At 46.4% G+C, this 24,809-nt stretch overlaps 1 protein-coding gene across 9 annotated transcripts in view; it reads left to right on the plus strand.

Moving 5' to 3' along the window:
• Nucleotides 1–24,809, plus strand: part of TMEM94 (transmembrane protein 94) — a 543,968-nt gene that overhangs the window by 256,951 nt on the left and 262,208 nt on the right. For all 9 annotated transcript variants that reach the window (XM_069200153.1, XM_069200150.1, XM_069200148.1 and 6 more), the window contains one exon: nt 13,510–13,674. In XM_069200153.1, the coding sequence (XP_069056254.1) occupies nt 13,510–13,674 (165 nt within the window). The remainder of the gene's footprint in view (nt 1–13,509; nt 13,675–24,809) is intronic.

A 24,809-nucleotide genomic window follows, 5' to 3' on the forward strand; every position in this document is an offset into this window, starting at 1 on the left:
CGAGTCGGGGTCGCCGGGTGCAGTGTTGCAAGTCTCACGCTTCTTGCGGGGAGCTTGCAGGGTTCTTTAAAGCTGCTGGAAACAAAGTTGCAGCTTTTCTTGGAGCAGGTCCGCTGTCCTCGGGAGTTTCTTGTCTTTTCGAAGCAGGGGCAGTCCTCAGAGGATGTCGAGGTCGCTGGTCCCTTCGGAAGGCGTCGCTGGAGCAGGATCTTTGGAAGGCAGGAGACAGGCCGGTGAGTTTCTGGAGCCAAGGCAGTTGTCGTCTTCTGGTCTTCCGCTGCAGGGGTTTTCAGCTGGGCAGTCCTTCTTCTTGTTGCAGGAATCTCATTTTCTAGGGTTCAGGGTAGCCCTTAAATACTAAATTTAAGGGCGTGTTTAGGTCTGGGGGGTTAGTAGCCAATGGCTACTAGCCCTGAGGGTGGGTACACCCTCTTTGTGCCTCCTCCCAAGGGGAGGGGGTCACAATCCTAACCCTATTGGGGGAATCCTCCATCTGCAAGATGGAGGATTTCTAAAAGTCAGAGTCACCTCAGCTCAGGACACCTTAGGGGCTGTCCTGACTGGCCAGTGACTCCTCCTTGTTTTTCTCATTATTTTCTCCGGCCTTGCCGCCAAAAGTGGGGCCTGGCCGGAGGGGGCGGGCAACTCCACTAGCTGGAGTGTCCTGCTGGGTTGGCACAAAGGAGGTGAGCCTTTGAGGCTCACCGCCAGGTGTGACAATTCCTGCCTGGGAGAGGTGTTAGCATCTCCACCCAGTGCAGGCTTTGTTACTGGCCTCAGAGTGACAAAGGCACTCTCCCCATGGGGCCAGCAACATGTCTCGGTTTGTGGCAGGCTGCTAAAACTAGTCAGCCTACACAGATAGTCGGTCAAGTTTCAGGGGGCACCTCTAAGGTGCCCTCTGTGGTGTATTTTACAATAAAATGTACACTGGCATCAGTGTGCATTTATTGTGCTGAGAAGTTTGATACCAAACTTCCCAGTTTTCAGTGTAGCCATTATGGTGCTGTGGAGTTCGTGTTTGACAGACTCCCAGACCATATAATCTTATGGCTACCCTGCACTTACAATGTCTAAGGTTTTGTTTAGACACTGTAGGGGTACCATGCTCATGCACTGGTACCCTCACCTATGGTATAGTGCACCCTGCCTTAGGGCTGTAAGGCCTGCTAGAGGGGTGTCTTACCTATACTGCATAGGCAGTGAGAGGCTGGCATGGCACCCTGAGGGGAGTGCCATGTCGACTTACTCGTTTTGTCCTCACTAGCACACACAAGCTGGCAAGCAGTGTGTCTGTGCTGAGTGAGAGGTCTCCAGGGTGGCATAAGACATGCTGCAGCCCTTAGAGACCTTCTCTGGCATCAGGGCCCTTGGTACTAGAAGTACCAGTTACAAGGGACTTATCTGGATGCCAGGGTCTGCCAATTGTGGATACAAAAGTACAGGTTAGGGAAAGAACACTGGTGCTGGGGCCTGGTTAGCAGGCCTCAGCACACTTTCAATTGTAAACATAGCATCAGCAAAGGCAAAAAGTCAGGGGGCAACCATGCCAAGGAGGCATTTCCTTACACAACCCCCCCCCCAAACGAAAGAGGATGAGACTAACCTTTCCCAAGAGAGTCTTCATTTTCTAAGTGGAAGAACCTGGAAAGGCCATCTGCATTGGCATGGGCAGTCCCAGGTCTGTGTTCCACTATAAAGTCCATTCCCTGTAGGGAGATGGACCACCTCAACAGTTTAGGATTTTCACCTTTCATTTGCATCAGCCATTTGAGAGGTCTGTGGTCAGTTTGAACTAGGAAGTGAGTCCCAAAGAGGTATGGTCTCAGCTTCTTCAGGGACCAAACCACAGCAAAGGCCTCCCTCTCAATGGCACTCCAACGCTGCTCCCTGGGGAGTAACCTCCTGCTAATGAAAGCAACAGGCTGGTCAAGGCCATCATCATTTGTTTGGGACACAACTGCCCCTATCCCATGTTCAGAGGCATCAGTCTGCACAATGAACTGCTTAGAATAATCTGGAGCTTTGAGAACTGGTGCTGAGCACATTGCCTGTTTCAGGGTGTCAAAGGCCTGTTGGCAGTCCACAGTCCAGTTTACTTTCTTGGGCATTTTCTTGGAGGTGAGTTCAGTGAGGGCTGTCACAATGGATCCATATCCCTTCACAAACCTCCTGTAATACCCAGTCAAGCCAAGGAATGCCCTGACTTGAGTCTGGGTTTTTGGAGCTACCCAGTCCAGAATAGTCTGGATCTTGGGTTGGAGTGGCTGAACTTGGCCTCCACCTACAAGGTGTCCCAAGTAAACCACAGTTCCCTGCCCTATCTGGCATTTGGATGCCTTGATAGAGAGGCCTGCAGATTGCAGAGCCTTCAAAACCTTCCTCAGGTGGACCAGGTGATCCTGCCAGGTGGAGCTAAAGACAGCAATATCATCAAGATAAGCTGTGCTAAAGGACTCCAAGCCAGCAAGGACTTGATTCACCAACCTTTGGAAGGTGGCAGGGGCATTCTTTAAACCAAAGGGCATAACAGTAAACTGATAATGCCCATCAGGTGTGGAGAATGCTGTCTTTTCTTTTGCTCCAGGTGCCATTTTTATTTGCCAGTACCCTGCTGTCAAGTCAAAGGTACTTAGAAATTTGGCAGCACCTAATTTATCAATGAGCTCATCAGCTCTTGGAATTGGATGAGCATCTGTCTTGGTGACAGAATTGAGCCCTCTGTAGTCCACACAAAACCTCATCTCTTTCTTTCCATCTTTGGTGTGAGGTTTGGGGACTAAGACCACTGGGCTAGCCCAGGGGCTGTCAGAGCGCTCAATTACTCCCAATTCCAGCATCTTGTGGACTTCCACCTTGATGCTTTCTTTAACATGGTCAGATTGTCTAAAGATTTTGTTCTTGACAGGCATGCTGTCTCCTGTGTCCACATCATGGGTACACAGGTGTGTCTGACCAGGGGTTAAGGAGAATAGTTCAGGAAACTGTTGTAGGACTCTCCTACAATCAGCTTGCTGTTGGCCAGAGAGGGTGTCTGAGTAGATCACTCCATCTACTGTACCATCTTTTGGGTCTGATGACAGAAGATCAGGGAGAGGTTCACTCTCTGCCTCCTGATCCTCATCTGTTACCATCAACAGATTGACATCAGCCCTGTCGTGGAAGAGCTTAAGGCGGTTTACATGGATCACCCTCTTGGGGCTCCTGCTTGTGCCCAGGTCCACCAAGTAGGTGACCTGACTCTTCCTCTCTAGTACTGGGTAAGGGCCACTCCATTTGTCCTGGAGTGCCCTGGGAGCCACAGGCTCCAGAACCCAGACTTTCTGCCCTGGTTGGAACTCAACCAGTGCAGCCTTTTGGTCATACCAAAACTTCTGGAGCTGTTGGCTGGCCTCAAGGTTTTTGGTTGCCTTTTCCATGTACTCTGCCATTCTAGAGCGAAGGCCAAGTACATAGTCCACTATGTCCTGTTTAGGCTCATGGAGAGGTCTCTCCCAGCCTTCTTTAACAAGGGCAAGTGGTCCCCTTACAGGATGACCAAACAGAAGTTCAAAGGGTGAGAATCCTACTCCCTTCTGTGGCACCTCTCTGTAAGCGAAAAGCAGACATGGCAAGAGGACATCCCATCTCCTTTTGAGTTTTTCTGGGAGCCCCATGATCATGCCCTTTAATGTCTTGTTGAATCTCTCAACTAAGCCATTAGTTTGTGGATGGTATGGTGTAGTGAATTTATAAGTCACCCCACACTCATTCCACATGTGCTTTAGGTATGCTGACATGAAGTTGGTACCTCTGTCAGACACCACCTCCTTAGGGAAACCCACTCTGGTAAAGATACCAATGAGGGCCTTGGCTACTGCAGGGGCAGTAGTCGACCTAAGGGGAATAGCTTCAGGATACCTGGTAGCATGATCCACTACTACCAGGATATACATATTTCCTGAGGCTGTGGGAGGTTCTAGTGGACCAACTATGTCCACACCCACTCTTTCAAAGGGCACCCCCACCACTGGAAGTGGAATGAGGGGGGCCTTTGGATGCCCACCTGTCTTACCACTGGCTTGACAGGTGGGGCAGGAGAGGCAAAACTCCTTAACCATGTTGGACATATTGGGCCAGTAGAAGTGGTTGACTAACCTCTCCCACGTCTTGGTTTGTCCCAAATGTCCAGCAAGGGGAATGTCATGGGCCAATGTTAGGATGAACTTCCTGAACAGCTGAGGCACTACCACTCTCCTAGTGGCACCAGGTTTGGGGTCTCTGGCCTCAGTGTACAGGAGTCCATCTTCCCAATAGACCCTATGTGTTCCATTTTTCTTGCCTTTGGACTCTTCAGCAGCTTGCTGCCTAAGGCCTTCAAGAGAGGGACAGGTTTCTTGTCCCTTACACAGCTCCTCCCTTGAGGGTCCCCCTGGGCCTAAGAGCTCAACCTGATAAGGTTCAAGCTCCAAAGGCTCAGTTCCCTCAGAGGGCAGAACTTCTTCCTGAGAAGAGAGGTTCCCTTTCTTTTGCTGTGTTGCAGTTGGTTTCCCAACTGACTTTCCTGTTCTCTTGGTAGGCTGGGCCATTCTTCCAGACTCCAGCTCTACTTGTTCACCCTGTGCCTTGCACTGTGCTCTTGTTTTCACACACACCAGTTCAGGGATACCCAGCATTGCTGCATGGGTTTTTAGTTCTACCTCAGCCCATGCTGAGGACTCCAGGTCATTTCCAAGCAGACAGTCCACTGGGATATTTGAGGAGACCACCACCTGTTTCAGGCCATTGACCCCTCCCCATTCTAAAGTAACCATTGCCATGGGATGTACTTTTCTCTGATTGTCAGCGTTGGTGACTGTAAGTTTTTCCAGTCAGGTATTGGCCAGGGGAAACCAGTTTCTCTGTCACCATGGTGACACTGGCACCTGTATCCCTCAGGCCCTCTATTCTAGTCCCATTAATTAAGAGTTGCTGTCTGTATTTTTGCATGTTAGGCGGCCAGACAGCTAGTGTGGCTAAATCCACCCCACCCTCAGAAACTAGAGTAGCTTCAGTGTGGACCCTGATTTGCTCTGGGCACACTGTTGATCCCACTTGGAGACTAGCCATACCAGTGTTACCTGGATGGGAGTTTGGAGTGGAACCTTTCTTGGGACAGGCCTTGTCTCCAGTTTGGTGTCCATGCTGTTTACAGCTATGACACCAGGCCTTTTTGGGATCAAAGTTTTTACCCTTGTACCCATTGTTTTGTGAAGAGGCTCTGGGCCCACCCTCCTGTGCAGGTTTTTGGGGGCCTGTAGAAGACTCTTTACTATTTTTAGTTTTGGTTGTCTCATCACCCTTCCCCTGGGGAGTCTTTGTGACCCCTTTCTTTTGGTCACCCCCTGTTGAAGTCTTGGACACCCTTGTCTTGACCCAATGGTCCGCCTTCTTTCCCAATTCTTGGGGAGAAATTGGTCCTAGGTCTACCAGATGCTGATGCAGTTTATCATTGAAACAATTACTTAATAGGTGTTCTTTCACAAATAAATTGTACAGCCCATCATAATTACTTACACCACTGCCTTGAATCCAACCATCTAGTGTTTTCACTGAGTAGTCTACAAAGTCAACCCAGGTCTGGCTCGAGGATTTTTGAGCCCCCCTGAATCTAATCCTATACTCCTCAGTGGAGAATCCAAAGCCCTCAATCAGGGTACCCTTCATGAGGTCATAAGATTCTGCATCTTGTCCAGAGAGTGTGAGGAGTCTATCCCTACACTTTCCTGTGAACATTTCCCAAAGGAGAGCACCCCAGTGAGATCTGTTCACTTTTCTGGTTACACAAGCCCTCTCAAAAGCTGTGAACCATTTGGTGATGTCATCACCATCTTCATATTTAGTTACAATCCCTTTGGGGATTTTCAACATGTCAGAAGAATCTCTGACCCTATTTATGTTGCTGCCACCATTGATGGGTCCTAGGCCCATCTCTTGTCTTTCCCTCTCTATGGCTAGGATCTGTCTTTCCAAAGCCAATCTTTTGGCCATCCTGGCTAACTGGATGTCCTCTTCACTGGGGCTATCCTCAGTGATTTCAGAGGTGTTGGTCTCTCCTGTGAGGGAACCAGCATCTCTGACTATTATTTTTGGAGTCAGGGTTTGAGGGACCCTGTTCTCCCTAGATAGGATTGGTAGGGGGGAATTTTCCTCCAAGTCACTATCCTCTTCCTCTGAGTTGCCACCCTCAGAGGGGTTGGCCTTTTCAAACTCTGCCAAAAGCTCCTGGAGCTGTATTTTGGTAGGTTTGGGGCCCATTGTTATTTTCTTTATTTTACAGAGTGACCTTAGCTCCCTCATCTTAAGATGGAGGTAAGGTGTGGTGTCGAGTTCCACCACAGTCACATCTGTGCTAGACATTTTGCTTCTAAAAGTTGGAATACTTTTTAAGAATCTACAACTGGTTCTAGAATCTAATTCAAACTTTTACAAACTTTTAAACTCTAAAAGAAATGCTAAACAGGATCTAACACAAGGCCCTAGCAGGTCTTTTAAGAATTTAGAAAACTTTTCAAATTGCAAAAATCAATTTCTAATGACAATTTTGGAATTTGTCGTGTGATCAGGTATTGGCTGAGTAGTCCAGCAAATGCAAAGTCTTGTACCCCACCGCTGATCCACCAATGTAGGAAGTTGGCTCTGTATGTGCTATTTCAAAGTAAGGAATAGCATGCACAGAGTCCAAGGGTTCCCCTTAGAGGTAAAATAGTGGTAAAAATAGATAATACTAATGCTCTATTTTGTGGTAGTGTGGTCGAGCAGTAGGCTTATCCAAGGAGTAGTGTTAAGCATTTGTTGTACATACACATAGACAATAAATGAGGTACACACACTCAGAGACAAATCCAGCCAATAGGTTTTTGTATAGAAAAATATCTTTTCTTAGTTTATTTTAAGAACCACAGGTTCAAATTCTACATGTAATATCTCATTCGAAAGGTATTGCAGGTAAGTACTTTAGGAACTTCAAATCATCAAAATTGCATGTATACTTTTCAAGTTATTGACAAATAGCTGTTTTAAAAGTGGACACTTAGTGCAATTTTCACAGTTCCTAGGGGAGGTAAGTATTGGTTAGGTTAACCAGGTAAGTAAGACACTTACAGGGCTTAGTTCTTGGTCCAAGGTAGCCCACCGTTGGGGGTTCAGAGCAACCCCAAAGTCACCACACCAGCAGCGCAGGGCCGGTCAGGTGCAGAGTTCAAAGTGGTGCCCAAAACGCATAGGCTAGAATGGAGAGAAGGGGGTGCCCCGGTTCCGGTCTGCTTGCAGGTAAGTACCCGCGTCTTCGGAGGGCAGACCAGGGGGGTTTTGTAGGGCACCGGGGGGGACACAAGTCCACACAGAAATTTCACCCTCAGCAGCGCGGGGGCGGCCGGGTGCAGTGTAGAAACAAGCGTCGGGTTTGTAATGTTAGTCTATGAGAGATCTCGGGATCTCTCCAGCGCTGCAGGCAGGCAAGGGGGGGATTCCTCGGGGAAACCTCCACTTGGGCAAGGGAGAGGGACTCCTGGGGGTCACTTCTCCAGTGAAAGTCCGGTCCTTCAGGTCCTGGGGGCTGCGGGTGCAGGGTCTCTCCCAGGCGTCGGGACTTTAGGTTCAAAGAGTCGCGGTCAGGGGAAGCCTCGGGATTCCCTCTGCAGGCGGCGCTGTGGGGGCTCAGGGGGGACAGGTTTTGGTACTCACAGTATCAGAGTAGTCCTGGGGTCCCTCCTGAGGTGTTGGATCGCCACCAGCCGAGTCGGGGTCGCCGGGTGCAGTGTTGCAAGTCTCACGCTTCTTGCGGGGAGCTTGCAGGGTTCTTTAAAGCTGCTGGAAACAAAGTTGCAGCTTTTCTTGGAGCAGGTCCGCTGTCCTCGGGAGTTTCTTGTCTTTTCGAAGCAGGGGCAGTCCTCAGAGGATGTCGAGGTCGCTGGTCCCTTGGGAAGGCGTCGCTGGAGCAGGATCTTTGGAAGGCAGGAGACAGGCCGGTGAGTTTCTGGAGCCAAGGCAGTTGTCGTCTTCTGGTCTTCCGCTGCAGGGGTTTTCAGCTGGGCAGTCCTTCTTCTTGTTGCAGGAATCTCATTTTCTAGGGTTCAGGGTAGCCCTTAAATACTAAATTTAAGGGCGTGTTTAGGTCTGGGGGGTTAGTAGCCAATGGCTACTAGCCCTGAGGGTGGGTACACCCTCTTTGTGCCTCCTCCCAAGGGGAGGGGGTCACAATCCTAACCCTATTGGGGGAATCCTCCATCTGCAAGATGGAGGATTTCTAAAAGTCAGAGTCACCTCAGCTCAGGACACCTTAGGGGCTGTCCTGACTGGCCAGTGACTCCTCCTTGTTTTTCTCATTATTTTCTCCGGCCTTGCCGCCAAAAGTGGGGCCTGGCCGGAGGGGGCGGGCAACTCCACTAGCTGGAGTGTCCTGCTGGGTTGGCACAAAGGAGGTGAGCCTTTGAGGCTCACCGCCAGGTGTGACAATTCCTGCCTGGGAGAGGTGTTAGCATCTCCACCCAGTGCAGGCTTTGTTACTGGCCTCAGAGTGACAAAGGCACTCTCCCCATGGGGCCAGCAACATGTCTCGGTTTGTGGCAGGCTGCTAAAACTAGTCAGCCTACACAGATAGTCGGTCAAGTTTCAGGGGGCACCTCTAAGGTGCCCTCTGTGGTGTATTTTACAATAAAATGTACACTGGCATCAGTGTGCATTTATTGTGCTGAGAAGTTTGATACCAAACTTCCCAGTTTTCAGTGTAGCCATTATGGTGCTGTGGAGTTCGTGTTTGACAGACTCCCAGACCATATAATCTTATGGCTACCCTGCACTTACAATGTCTAAGGTTTTGTTTAGACACTGTAGGGGTACCATGCTCATGCACTGGTACCCTCACCTATGGTATAGTGCACCCTGCCTTAGGGCTGTAAGGCCTGCTAGAGGGGTGTCTTACCTATACTGCATAGGCAGTGAGAGGCTGGCATGGCACCCTGAGGGGAGTGCCATGTCGACTTACTCGTTTTGTCCTCACTAGCACACACAAGCTGGCAAGCAGTGTGTCTGTGCTGAGTGAGAGGTCTCCAGGGTGGCATAAGACATGCTGCAGCCCTTAGAGACCTTCTCTGGCATCAGGGCCCTTGGTACTAGAAGTACCAGTTACAAGGGACTTATCTGGATGCCAGGGTCTGCCAATTGTGGATACAAAAGTACAGGTTAGGGAAAGAACACTGGTGCTGGGGCCTGGTTAGCAGGCCTCAGCACACTTTCAATTGTAAACATAGCATCAGCAAAGGCAAAAAGTCAGGGGGCAACCATGCCAAGGAGGCATTTCCTTACACCAACACTTTCGGCTTTTTTGCTTATTCTGGATTAACTATCCATCTTTAAGTCTTCTGTTATGATGTGGTTTATAAGGTTTTAACACTGTCAAACTATTTGTGATGTCACAGTGGGATCTCAACTTGGCCCTGATGTTGATTATGTGTACACCTTTCCAGCGGACACAAAGCTGCTTGTTGCGACTCCCGCCTTGACAACTGGTACTGACAGTAAGGACTTTTAGCCCGCTCAGTCCTGCACATACCCTCCATTTCTGGGAGGTACTGCTTTGGTATCAGTTCTTAAAGTGATGAATCTGTGGTTAGAAGTATCCATCAGAAGAATAAGTTAATTGTCTTCAATTACACTCTTTCTGGTGGATAGTCATCTAAACTCAGATTTCTCATGGCTCTTCCACCTCCCCATTCTGTGGATTTATCTCTTTTTGCCATCTAAAAAGGTCCCATGTGAGAGATCTGCACACCGGTATTGTTAATTGTTTATGCTCTGCGTCTGAGGGTACAGAAGAATTTGAGGAAGAAACAGATGTCAGCGCTCAGGGGTGGTCCTTATATGTGGTTCCTCTTTGTCATTTCTGGGTCACTAAGGAGACAGCGTGAAGCCATGTGGCACCACTGAGCAGTGGGAAAGAGTATTGCTGAAAAGGTTTCCGGATCCAGTCTAGTGCAAAGGGAATATTCTAAAGGTGAGGAGTCAGTGATTATATAAGAGTATCCACCAGAAAAAGTTGAACTGAAGATAAATAACTTGTTCCTGTAGTAAACGAGGGGGTCCCACGCTGTTGATCTTGGTGCAGTGAGGTGCAATTAGAGTGCTGGTGAGTCCAATGTGCAAGGTTAGGCTCCTCTTAGTGTATCCCAGCACTGACACTCTGCACCCTATTTCAGAAGTATTGCATGATCCTTGGGACAAGAATAAGGTAGAAAGACCAAAGACAAGGATTCTTCAGCCAGTGGCATGAGTCAGGCCTTACCAAATGCTGGGTCAAAATATGCATAATCTCCTGATCATTATAAGAGTTTGCGTTGAGTATACTTTCTTGCTGTGTAACTCATCTTCTCTGTGGCTACCCATGAATATACATACATGCACCTGTACTGTAAGGAAATGCCTCCTTGGCATGGTTGCCCCCTGACTTTTTGCCTTTGCTGATGCTATGTTTACAATTGAAAGTGTGCTGAGGCCTGCTAACCAGGCCCCAGCACCAGTGTTCTTTCCCTAACCTGTACTTTTGTATCCACAATTGGCAGACCCTGGCATCCAGATAAGTCCCTTGTAACTGGTACTTCTAGTACCAAGGGCCCTGATGCCAAGGAAGGTCTCTAAGGGCTGCAGCATGTCTTATGCCACCCTGGAGACCTCTCACTCAGCACAGACACACTGCTTGCCAGCTTGTGTGTGCTAGTGAGGACAAAACGAGTAAGTCGACATGGCACTCCCCTCAGGGTGCCATGCCAGCCTCTCACTGCCTATGCAGTATAGGTAAGCCACCCCTCTAGCAGGCCTTACAGCCCTAAGGCAGGGTGCACTATACCATAGGTGAGGGTACCAGTGCATGAGCATGGTACCCCTACAGTGTCTAAACAAAACCTTAGACATTGTAAGTGCAGGGTAGCCATAAGAGTATATGGTCTGGGAGTCTGTCAAACACGAACTCCACAGCACCATAATGGCTACACTGAAAACTGGGAAGTTTGGTATCAAACTTCTCAGCACAATAAATGCACACTGATGCCAGTGTACATTTTATTGCAAAATACACCCCAGAGGGCACCTTAGAGGTGCCCCCTGAAACTTAACCGACTGTCTGTGTAGGCTGACTAGTTCCAGCAGCCTGCCACACCAGAGACATGTTGCTGGCCCCATGGGGAGAGTGCCTTTGTCACTCTGAGGCCAGTAACAAAGCCTGCACTGGGTGGAGATGCTAACACCTCCCCCAGGCAAGAGCTGTGACACCTGGCGGTGAGCCTCAAAGGCTCACCCCTTTGTCACAGCCCAGCAGGGCACTCCAGCTTAGTGGAGTTGCCCGCCCCCTCCGGCCACGGCCCCCACTTTTGGCGGCAAGGCTGGAGGGAACAAAGAAAGCAACAAGGAGGAGTCACTGGCCAGTCAGGACAGCCCCTAAGGTGTCCTGAGCTGAGGTGACTCTAACTTTTAGAAATCCTCCATCTTGCAGATGGAGGATTCCCCCAATAGGGTTAGGATTGTGACCCCCTCCCCTTGGGAGGAGGCACAAAGAGGGTGTACCCACCCTCAGGGCTAGTAGCCATTGGCTACTAACCCCCCAGACCTAAACACGCCCTTAAATTTAGTATTTAAGGGCTACCCTGAACCCTAGAAAATTAGATTCCTGCAACTACAAGAAGAAGGACTGCCTAGCTGAAAACCCCTGCAGAGGAAGACCAGAAGACGACAACTGCCTTGGCTCCAGAAACTCACCGGCCTGTCTCCTGCCTTCCAAAGATCCTGCTCCAGCGACGCCTTCCCAAGGGACCAGCGACCTCGACATCCTCTGAGGACTGCCCCTGCTTCGAAAAGACAAGAAACTCCCGAGGACAGCGGACCTGCTCCAAGAAAAGCTGCAACTTTGTTTCCAGCAGCTTTAAAGAACCCTGCAAGCTCCCCGCAAGAAGCGTGAGGCTTGCAACACTGCACCCGGCGACCCCGACTCGGCTGGTGGAGATCCAACACCTCAGGAGGGACCCCAGGACTACTCTGATACTGTGAGTACCAAAACCTGTCCCCCCTGAGCCCCCACAGCGCCGCCTGCAGAGGGAATCCCGAGGCTTCCCCTGACCGCGACTCTTTGAATCCAAAGTCCCGACGCCTGGGAGAGACCCTGCACCCGCAGCCCCCAGGACCTGAAGGACCGGACTTTCACTGGAGGAGTGACCCCCAGGAGTCCCTCTCCCTTGCCCAAGTGGAGGTTTCCCCGAGGAATCCCCCCCTTGCCTGCCTGCAGCGCTGAAGAGATCCCGAGATCTCCCATAGACTAACACTACAAACCCGACGCTTGTTTCTACACTGCACCCGGCCGCCCCCGCGCTGCTGAGGGTGAAATTTCTGTGTGGACTTGTGTCCCCCCCGGTGCCCTACAAAACCCCCCTGGTCTGCCCTCCGAAGACGCGGGTACTTACCTGCAAGCAGACCGGAACCGGGGCACCCCCTTCTCTCCATTCTAGCCTATGCGTTTTGGACACCACTTTGAACTCTGCACCTGACCGGCCCTGAGCTGCTGGTGTGGTGACTTTGGGGTTGCTCTGAACCCCCAACGGTGGGCTACCTTGGACCAAGAACTGAACCCTGTAAGTGTCTTACTTACCTGGTAAAACTAACAAAAACTTACCTCCCCCAGGAACTGTGAAAATTGCACTAAGTGTCCACTTTTAAAACAGCTATTTGTCAATAACTTGAAAAGTATACATGCAATTTTTATGATTTAAAGTTCCTAAAGTACTTACCTGCAATACCTTTCAAATGAGATATTACATGTAGAATTTGAACCTGTGGTTCGTAAAATAAACTAAGAAAATATATTTTTCTATACAAAAACCTATTGGCTGGATTTGTCTCTGAGTGTGTGTACCTCATTTATTGTCTATGTGTATGTACAACAAATGCTTAACACTACTCCTTGGATAAGCCTACTGCTCGACCACACTACCACAAAATAGAGCATTAGTATTATCTATTTTTACCACTATTTTACCTCTAAGGGGAACCCTTGGACTCTGTGCATGCTATTCCTTACTTTGAAATAGCACATACAGAGCCAACTTCCTACATGTACTATTTCTGGTACTGATGTGTCTTAATGATCTAATCTATATAATTTTAACCTTTCATTAGGCTCATCTATTATTTAACTTATCAATGCTGAAATTACTTAAAATAGTGCTCATTTTTTGTCTTTCTTTAAGACTCTTTTCTTTCATCTGTTTGATACAGCATGTGCTTGAAGATTACTCTCTGACTGGAAAGCAGCATTTTACAAGCTGGCTTTAAAACTCAGGTTATATTTGGTATGGAGGAATCTTCCTCTGTCGCTTCATAATGCAACTTGAGGTTTAAGCTAGACAGACCAATTTAGCTTTCTTTTCTCATAGTACTGCTACGCTTCTCCTCTACCTCATCCCCAAAGACAATGTAAGCTCCATGTGTCTTTTTTTTGTTGTGGTGTAGGTGCTCTGTTGTGTAGACAAACAAGGAGTTTTATCCTGGCCCAACCCCAGCCCAGAGACTGTCCTGTTCTTCAGTGGAAAGGTGGAGCAACCCCACGATAGTCAGGAAGATCTTATGGATGATATGTCTTTAAGGTCCTTCAGCCGACAGGAAACCGATGATGAGGTAAGCAGACGTCCAGTAATGTTAATTGTTAATCAGATATGAAACTCAGACTTCTTTCAGGAGGAGAGAATCTTGGAACAGAATGAGTAATTGTTGGTCAGCAACTGATTTGACCATGAAACACTAAAAGCTTATTTGGTAGGAGATGTGGAAATCATATCTTCATTTATTTTTATTAACTGTGGATACCAATTAACTGTTTGTAGAAACGCAGCTCCTTTCTGGCTTAGTTACCTCCACGTTGTGCCTGGTGTCAGTGTGTTTAGACTGTTTTACACTGGACTCCTGCTAACCCGGACCCCAGTGTCTGTGCTCTCTCCCCTAAATTTAGTTGTAAGGTAACTTTTGCCCCTCACAATTGGCATACTGGTGCACCCATGTAAGTCCCTAGAATGTTGTACTTGGGTACCCAGGGTATTGGTACACCATGGGTCCCACATAGGCTGCACCATGTATTGTGCCACCCATGAGGGCCCATGCAAACTGTGACTACTGCCATTGCAGTCTGTGTAAAATGATACATGCACCTTTCACTCCAGATAAAAGGTTTGCCTTATATCCTGGTCACTACACTTTGACCCTGTAAGTCACCTAAAGGTAGGCCCATTAGCCCAAGGGCAGGGTGCATGGTTCTCAGTGTGAGGGCACCCCTGCATGAGCAGGGGTGCCTCTACAAACCCCAGACTCCCTTTTCTGGGGTTTGTAAGTGCGGGGAAGCCATCTCAAGGTATGCAATGGACACTGGTCAACACGAGATCCCAAATTACATAATGGCTTCACTAAATCTAGGCATGTTTGATATCAAACATGTTAGAATCATGCAACTACACCGATTCCAGTGCTAGTTGCATGATACCATGTACTCTATGGGATCCCCCATGTCTACCTGTACAGCCTTGCAGGGTCTGCATGCCAGCCCGTGCTGCTGCCGACCCCAGACACTGCTCTGACCTCCTGTTGCTGAGCCCACCTCAGACAGGATAAGGCAGAACAAAGGAGGAGAGATGGGGCCACATCTACCTTTTGAATTAGGTGTCACTGGGCTTGGGAGGTGAGGCCTCTGAGCAATACCAGTCTGCTTTAAAGCGCACATTTTGTGCTCTCCTTGCATAAACCGGTTTCTCTTCCAGGGGATCCTCATCAATAGTCATAAACACTGAATATTCCCACCCTTTTGCAGGGACCCTGGACATGTGTAGCTGCAGATACACATGCTATGCATAGCTCTTCCGACATCTAGTGTTGGGCTCGGAGTGTTACAAGTTGTTTTTGTTCGAAGAAGTCTTTTCAGAGTCACAAGATCGTGTGACTCCTCCTCTGGGTTACAGTGTGCATGGGCATCGACTCCATTGTTAGATTGTTTTCTTTCTGCTGTTAATTTCGGACGTGTTTCCTCTCGCTCTGAGATTTCGAATCGGAAAACCTTAGAAAACCTATTTAATTGTCGGTATTATTTCGATCACGTTTTCATCTAGCAAACTCTTACTACCGTCGGAATCTAAATTTTGCCCTTCTGGGCACATGCGCCCAACTCGGGCCTACCACGTGGAAGCCTGATGGATCGGACTCCATTTCGATTCTGCCCTCAGTGCCACGCAAAGTACCCATATACAGACCAACATCTGGTTTGTAATTTGTGCCTTTCTCCTGACCATCGAAAAGAAGATTGCGAGGCGTGTCGATTGTTTCGATCTAAGAAGACTTTAAGAGATCGTAGAGCCCGAAGATTAGAAATGGCGTAGAAAATCACAGAACATCTCGACATCACAAAAGAAGAGCAGGCGCAGACAGCGGGTCTCCGTTTGAGATACTGATTCCGAGCAGGAATCCGACAAAGATAGACCCATCACAGCTGGCCAGCATGTGAGTACGTCTGCCCCTACTCCCATACATACAAAACTACAGAAGGCCTTGGGCACACCACTGCCACAAGGCAATGGGTCGACCCGAAAAAAGACTGCATGCGACCGACCCTCGGGTTTGGCGCCGAAAAAGGCCAGTCATCCGTCTACTTTGGAGTCGAGCAAGTTGGTCAGAAGTTTTACCTCGAACTCCAGTAAGCATCCTCACTCCTCTGAGTCGAAGATTCGACGCCCTGCTTTGGAGCCGAAACAGCTGACTTCATTTTAGGGACCAAAACATTTCAGACTTCAGAACCGAAGAAAGCCTCATACACAGAGGAACAAGGACTTTCCAGTAAACTTAAACAAATCTCGAAGCCGATGCAAGAATCTTACAATCCTGATCATGAAGACACTGAGATTCCGCCAATATTGGACATTATGGATGAAAGGCAATCTAGAATCTATATACATAAAGAGAATGGCAGAATTTTGACTGCACCTCCTTTAAAGACCAAAAGAAAGCTGGCTTTTCAAGAGGAATTAGACTCTGTTCAATCACCAGCAAAGGTTCAAAAACAAAAGGAGAAGCCCCTCTCCCTACTTCTCCTCCTCACTCTCCACAGCTTTCTTTTTCACCTCCTCACAATAGTCCACCACCATTGCCTTCTCCAACACACTCACTGTACTTGCATGGAGATACAGTGGATCCTTGGGATCTGTATGACCCTGATCCCATTCCAGACAATGATCCTGATCTATACCTCTTACAGTCTTCTCCACTGGAAGACACTACTGCCTACACTCAGGTAGTTTCTAGGGCAGCTGCTTACCATGGGGTGCTTATGCACTCTGAACCCCTAGAAGAAGATGTTTTATTCAACACTCTGTATTCCACTCATTCTAGGTACCAGTGTCTCCCAGTGTTGCCTGGAATGGTCAAACATGCTGCCCAAATTTTCAGTGAGCCAGTCAAAGCTAGAGTAATTACTCCTAGAATTGACAAAAAAATATAAACCTGCTCCTACTGACCCAGATTATATCACACATCAAGTTCCTCCAGACTCAGTAGTGTTAAGTGCAGCTAGGAAAAGAGCTAACAGCCAATCATCAGGAGATGATCCTCCACTCGTTAGGATGAGATGCAAGAATTCATACAACACCTCCCAAAAGAGCATGAAAGGAGAGTACAACAGGTTGTAGAGGAAAGACAGGCAATAAGTAATAATAAGATAAGATCTGTGCTCGATGCTGCTGATACAGCTGCAAAAAGTGTAAATACAGCCATTACAATACGAAGGCATGCATGGTTACGCTCTTCTGGTTTTAAACCAGAAATTCAACGGGCAGTACTTAACATGCCTTTCGATAAAAAAACATTTATTTTGGCCTGAGGTGTAGACCACCATTGAGAAACTGAGAAAGGTCTCATACTGCAAAGGCAATGAGAGCATTATATACCACACCATATAGAGGCTCCTTTCTCAGACCCCAATTCAGAGGAGGATTTAAACCACAATCGTCTGAACCTTCTACCTCCCAGTCAAAGCAGGGACAACAGACACAATATCAAAGGGGGAGCTTTAAAGGGTCCTATAGAGGACAATATTTCAGAAACCGAGGCAAATTCCAAGCCTCAAAGCAAGCCACTACACCATCCAAACAGTGACTTCTTTCCCACCCCTCCACCACACACATCTCCTAGAGTTAATCTCCACCCCTCCAAACATTCCACCACATTACCACAAATTGTCCCCAGAACACAATGTTCTGTTACAACATGAAGTGCAATCCCTACTACTAAAACAAGCAATAGAATTGGTCCCACATTCTCAACAAGGAACAGGTGTATACTCACTATACTTCCTCATTCCCAAAAAGGGTGGCACTTTAAGGCCTATCCTAGATCTCAGACCTCTCAATGTATACATCCTGTCAGTACATTTTCACATGATAACTCTGCAGGATGTCATTCCTCTACTACAAAAGCAAGATTACATGACTGCTTTAGACCTCAGAGATGTATATTTCCATATACCCATTTATCCAGCTCACAGGAAATACCTCAAGTTCATCATAGCAGGAAAACATTACCAGTTCAAAGTTTTGCCATTTGGCATAATAACAGCTCCAAGAGTGTTCACAAACTGTCTAGCAGTAGTAGCAGCCTACTTAAGAAGACAACACATTCACGTCTTTCCATATCTAGACGATTGGCTAATAAAATCAAGCAGTTTTATACAATGCAAACAACACACTCGGTATGTAATAGAAACACTGCATACACTAGGATTCACTCTAAATTATCAAAAGTCACACCTTCAACCAGCACAGGTACAGCCTTATCTAGGTGATGTTCTAAAAACTCAAAAAGCCCTATTATATCCGAATACAAGCTTTCCAAAATCTCATCTCACATATCCAACCAAATCAACAATACACTGTAAGATTTATCGTGAAAATTCTAGGGATGATGGCATCTTGCATAGCCATAGTTCTACATGCAAGACTGAACATGAGGCCTTTACAACAATGCCTCTCACAACAATGGTCCCAGGCACACGGTCAGCTTTAAGATCTTGTGTTGATGGACCGCCATACGCACACGTCCCTTCAGTGGTGGAATCTCAGCAATCTAATGAATGTGCGGTCATTTCAAGACCCTGTACCTCAAACCATAATAACAGATGCATCGATGATAGGTTGGGGAGCTCATCTCAACAATCATACCATTCAAGGGAAATGGGATCCCAAACAGAAAGAATTTCACATATACCACCTGGAATTATTGGCTGTGTTTCTTGCCCTGGAAGCGTTTCAACCCCTTCTCAAACAGAAGACTGTTCTGATAAAAACAGACAACATGACGACAATGTAATACCTAAAAAAAACAGGGTGGGACACATTCATCTCAACTGTCTCTGCTAGCCCAGACAATATGGAAATGTGCAATTCCTAATCACATTCATCTATTAGCAGAATACATTCCAGGAATAGACAATCAGTTAGCGGATCTCCTATGCAGGAATCACCAACAAACTCAAGAATGGGAGATTCACTCCCAAGTACTTCAAAAGTACTTTCAAAAGTGGGGGACACCAGAAATAGATCTATTTGCAACAAGCGAAAACACGAAATGCCAAAACTTCGCATCCTGACACCCACATCCTCTATCCAAGGGCAATGCTTTATGGATCAATTGGTCAGGGATATTTGCTTACGCTTTTCCCCCTCCCCCACTCCTTCCCTTTCTGGTAAGCAAACTACGTCAGACATCTCTCACCATGATACTCAGAGCCCCAACATGGGCATGTCAACATTGGTACACACGCTCCTAGACCTGTCTGTAGTACCTCATTCCAAACTACCAAACAGACTAGATTTGTTAACACAGAACAAAGGTCAAATTAGGCACCCAAACCCCAATGCTCTCAAATTAGCGATTTTGCTCCTGAAGTCATAGAATTTCGTTACCTAAAACTTCCATCAGAATGTATGGAAGTGCTTAAACAAGCACGTAAACCTACTACCAGACAATGTTATGCTAACAAATGGAAAAGATTTGTTTACTACTGTCAATCTAAAAATACTGATCCACTCACAGCATGTATACAAGATATGTATGCTAACTACTTCATTTACAAAAATCAAATGTATTTTTCTCATCCATCAAAATCCACCTTACTGCAATATCTGCATATTTACAAAATATTCATCATACTTCTCTATTCAAAGTCCCTGTTATTAAAGCTTTCATGGAAGGATTAAAACGCATTATTCCACCTAGGACACCAACTGTTCCTTCTTGGAATCTAAATATCGTACTTACCAAACTCATGGGCCCACCTTTTGAACCCATGCACTCTTGTCAAATTCAAATTTTAACATGGAAGGTTGCCATCCTTGTAGCTATTACTTCATTAAGAAAAGTTAGTGAAATACAAGCCTTCACTATTGAGGAACCTTTTTTCCAAGTACACAAACACAAAGTCGTACTTAAAACAAATCAAAAAGTTCTACCAAAAGTAGTGTCTCCTTTTCACATCAACCAAACAGTGGAATTGCCAGTCTTCTTTCCACAGCCAGACTCAGTTGCAGAAAGAGCTCTTGATACTCTAGATCCCAAAAGAGCTCTTATGTACTATATAGATGGACCTAAAGACCTTAGGAAAACAAAACAATGTTTTGCTGCTTTTCAACAACCACATAAAGGCAATCCTATATCTAAACAAGGCTTAGCAAAATGGATTGTTAGATGCATACAAACATGCTACATCAATGCAAAAAGCCAACTTTTAATCACTCCTAGAGCACATTCTACAAGAAAGAAAGGTGCGTCAATGGCATTTTTAGGAAACGTACCAATGACCGATATATGCAAAGCTGCCACATAGTCTACCCCTCATACCTTTACTAAACTCTATAGTGTTGTTTTCTCACAGCAACAGGCCAATGTAGGCCAAGCTGTCTTAAGAACACTATTTCAAACAACTTCGACTCCTACAGGTTAGCCACCTCTATTTTTTGGGAGAACTAACTGTGTTGTAGTCTACGTATAGCATGTGTATCTGCACTACACATGCCATCGAACGGAAAATGTCACTTACCCAGTGTACATCTGTTTGTGGCATGTAGTGCTGCAGATTCACTTCCTCCTCCCCGGAAGCCTGTAGTCGTTTAAGTTTATCATTTGTACATATGTAGATACATTGATACTTGCATGGACATCTCTTTATATTCTTATAATCTATCACTCCTTCCTTCACCCTTTGCGGGAAAACAATGTAACATTGGAGTCGATGCCCATGTGCACTGTAACCCAGAGGAGGATTCACTCAATCCCTTGACTCCGAAAAGACTTCTTCGAACATAAACAACTTGTAACACTCCGAGCCCAACACTAGATGTCAGAAGAGCTATGCATAGCATGTGAATCTGCAGCACTACATGCCAAGAACAGATGTACACTGGGTATGTGACATTTTCCATCTATACATATTTATATATATATTCGATGTCATGTGTAGCTGCAGATACACATGCTATGTATATCGATTCCGAAATCTAGTGTTGCGCTCTGAGTGTTGACTCCTCCTCTTGGTTCCATTGCGCATGGTCATCGACTTCATTGTTAGATTGTTTTCTTTCCGCCATCAGGTTCGGACGTGTTTCCTCTCGCTCTGAGATTTTGATTCAGAAAATGTTAGAAAACCTTGCCTTTCGTCGGTATTGTCTTGATCGCATTCTCCATCTAGCATCGAACCAGTAGTACTGTCGGAAAACCACTGTGTTCGCCCTTCGGGGCACGCGCGCCCAACTCTGGCCTGTTCGGGCCGACCGCATGGAGAGCCTGATGGCTCAGACTCCATTCCGATTCTGCCCTCTGTGCCACGCCAAGTACCCATACCAGCATTTGGTTTGCCACCTGTGTCTTTCTCCACACCATCGGGAGGAAAACTGTGAGGCCTGTCGATCGTTTAGATAAAAAAAGACTCTTAGAGACCGAAGAGCAAGAAGGGTGAAAATGGCGTCGAAGAGCAGTGAACATCTCGACGCCACTGTAGAGGAGCAGGTGCAAACAGCAGTCTCTACCCGAGACACAGACTCTGAGCAGGAATCCGAAGACGACAGACCCATCACAGCCGGCCAGCATGTAAGTACGTCTTGCCCTGCACCCCCACACAAGAATCATCTTAGGGCCTTGGGTACACCACTGCCGGAAGGCCATGGTTTGGCCCGAAAAAACAGTCAGTGACAGACCTTCGGGTTCAGCACTGAAAAAAGCCACACCTCTGACTACTTCGGAGTCGACAAAGACTATGAAGGGCTCTATTTCGAACACCAGCAAAAAAACAGCAAATTTTGGAAATTAGAAAGGCAGTTTTGGAGGCGAGACCTTCCACAACATTTTCGATACCGAAAAAGCAACAAACTTAGGAACCGAAAAAGACATGTTATACAGAGGAGCAAGTACTTTCCAAAAAATTACGAGAAAGCCCTAAAGCCTCTGAGGAAGAGTCGGACATTGAGCCCATTCTACAAGTTATGGATGAGAGACAATCTAGGATACACATCCATAAAGAGAAAGGGATAATTATTACAGCACCTCCTCTAAAGACAAAGAGAAAGCTGGCATTCCAAGAAGAACTGGACACTGCACAGCCCCCAGCTAAAGTGCCAAAGCAAAAAGAGAAGCCAGTACAGGCTTCTCCTACTCATTTTCCACACCTATCTACCTCTCCTCACACCAGCCCTCCGCCAATGCCTTCTCCAACACATTCTTTTGATTCACAAGAAGACATTGTAGATCCATGGGACCTTTATGATCCTGATCCTATCATAGATAACGACCCAGATACCTCCTCATCTAAAGCATCTCCACCTGAAGATACCACAGTATACAATCGGGTCGTATCCAGGGCTGCAGCTTACCATGGGGTAACAATGCACACTGAACCACTGGAGAAAGATTTTTTGTTTAACACGTTATCTTCAACACATTCTAGGTGCCAATGGCTCCCAATGTTACCAGGCATGGTAAAACAAGCACACCAAATTTTTAATGAGCCTGTGAAATCCAGACTAATCACACCTAGAATAGAAAAGAAATATAAGCCTGCACCCTCTGACCCTGATTATATTACCCATCAGGTGCCTCCTGATTCAGTGGTGTTTAGTGCTGCACGAAAGAGGGCAAATAGCCAGTCTTCAGGAGATGCACCCCCTCATAATAAAGAGAGCAGGAAATTTGACACTGCAGGGAAAAGAGTTGCGTCCCAAGCAGCATATCAGTGGAGGATAGCTCATTCTCAGGCACTACTAGCCCGTTATGATACAGCTCTTTGGGATGAGATGCAGGATATCATACAGCATCTCCCAAAGGAAAAGATGGGCACAACAAGTAGTGGAGGAAGGGCAAGCTATCAGTAACAACCAGATAAGGTCTACCCTTGATGCGGCTGATACAGCTGCAAGGAGCGTGAACACAGCAATCACCATTAGAAGACATGCATGGCTGCGCTCCTCTGGTTTTAAACCAGAAATCCAACAGGCTGTGTTAAACATGACTTTTGATAAGAAACACCTCTTTGGCCCTGAAGTGGACACTACAATAGAAAAATTGCAAAAAGACTCCGATACAGCAAAGGCAATGGGTGCTCTGTATACTACACCATATAGGGGGTCATTTCATAAGACTCAGTTTTGAGGAGGTTTTAGACCACAATCCTCCAAGGCATCAACTTCACAAACAAAACAAACATATCAAACCCAGTACCAGCGAGGTGGGTTTAGAGGAACATACAGAGGACAATACTCTAGAAATAGAGGTAAATTCCAAACGTCTAATCAACCAGCAACACAACCAAAAGAGTGACTTCCTTCACTCCCTTCCACTCAACACATCTCCTGTGTTATCAATTATCCGCAATGGCTATTGCTTAGAATTGATAAACACTCCTCCAAATATTCCACCAAGATATCACAAGTTATCCCCAGAACATACAGTTCTGTTACAACAAGAGGTTCAATCTCTACTACTCAAACAAGCAATAGAATTAGTTCCACAGTCTCAACTGGGACAGGAGTATAGTCACTATACTTTCTAATTCCCCCAAAAGATGACACCCTAAGACCAATATTAGACCTCAGGCCCCTCAATTTTGACATCCTATCAGAACATTTTCACATGGTAACTCTGCAAGATGTTATCCCACTGCTACAAAAACAAGATTTTATGACAGCCCTAGACCTAAAAGATGGTTATTTCCACTTACCCATCCACCCAGCTCACAAAAAATACCTCAGGTTTTTCATACAAGGAAAACACTACCAGTTCAAAGTGTTACCTTTTGGCATAAAAGCAGCTCGAAGGGTGTTCACAAAGCGCTTAGCAGTAGTAGCAGCATACCTAAGAAGACAACACATCCATGTCTTTCCATATCTAGATGATTGGCTAATAAAATCAAGCAGTCGTGCACAATGTCAAAACCGTACACGTTACGTGATAGAAACTCCGCACACGCTAGGATTTCTATAAACTACCAAAAGTCACACCTTCTACCAGCACAAGTACAACCATATTTAGGTGCTATCCTAAATACTCCACTAGCTCTAGTGTATCCAAATACAAAAAGGATACAAGCTTTTCAAAATCTTAATTCCACGTATTCAACCAAATCAACAATACACTGTAAGATTTGTCATGAAAATCTTAGGAATGATGGCATCTTGCATAGCAATAGTCCCACATGCAAGATTAAACATGAGGCCCTTACAACAGTGCCTTGCACAACAATGGTCACAGGCACACGGTCAACTTCAAGATCTAGTGTTGATAGACCGCCAAACACATATGTCCCTTCAACAGTGGAATCGCAGCAATTTAATAAACGGGCGGTTGTTTCAAGACCCTGTGCCTCAGACCATAATCACAACAGATGCATCAATGATTGGTTGAGGAGCTCACCTAAACAATCATAATATTCAAGGGCAATGGGATGTCTACACATAAACCATTTAGAATTATTAGCTGTGTTCCTTGCCCTAAAAGAATTTCAACCTCTTCTCAAACAGGAGAATGTTCTTATAAAGACAGACAACATGACAACCATGTGTTATCTCAACAAACAGGGAGGGAAACACATTCATCTCAACTGTTCCTTCTAGCAATTTGGAGATGGGCAATTCACAATCCAATTCACCCATTTGCACAGTATATTCCAGGGATAGACAATCAGTTGGCAGATGTCCTCAGCAGAAATCACCAACAAACATACGAATGGGAGATTCACCCCCAAGTACTTCAAAAGTACTTTCAAATGTGGGGAACACCAGACATAGATTTATTTGCAACAAGCGAAAATACAAAATGCCAAAACTTCGCATCCAGACACCCACATCCCCTATCCAGGGGCAATGCTCTATGGATCGATTGGTCAGGGATATTTGCTTACGCTTTTCCCCCTCTCCCACTCCTTCCGTTTCTAGTCAACAAGTTGCGTCAAACTTCACTCAACATGATACTCATAGCACCAACATGGGCACGTCAGCCGTGGTACACAACACTACTAGATCTATCAGTAGTACCTCACTCCAAACTCCCCCGCAGACCAGATTTGTTAACACAAAACAAAGGTCCAATCAGACATCCAGACCCCAATGCTCTCAGTCTAGCGATTTGGCTCCTGAAGTCATAGAATTTGGTTATTTAAATCTTCCATCAGAATGTATGGAAGTCATTAAACAAGCACGAAAACCCACTACTAGACAGTGCTACGCAAACAAGTGTAAAAG

This window comes from Pleurodeles waltl, chromosome 7 (assembly GCF_031143425.1).
Source record: "Pleurodeles waltl isolate 20211129_DDA chromosome 7, aPleWal1.hap1.20221129, whole genome shotgun sequence".
Lineage (NCBI taxonomy): Eukaryota > Metazoa > Chordata > Amphibia > Caudata > Salamandridae > Pleurodeles > Pleurodeles waltl.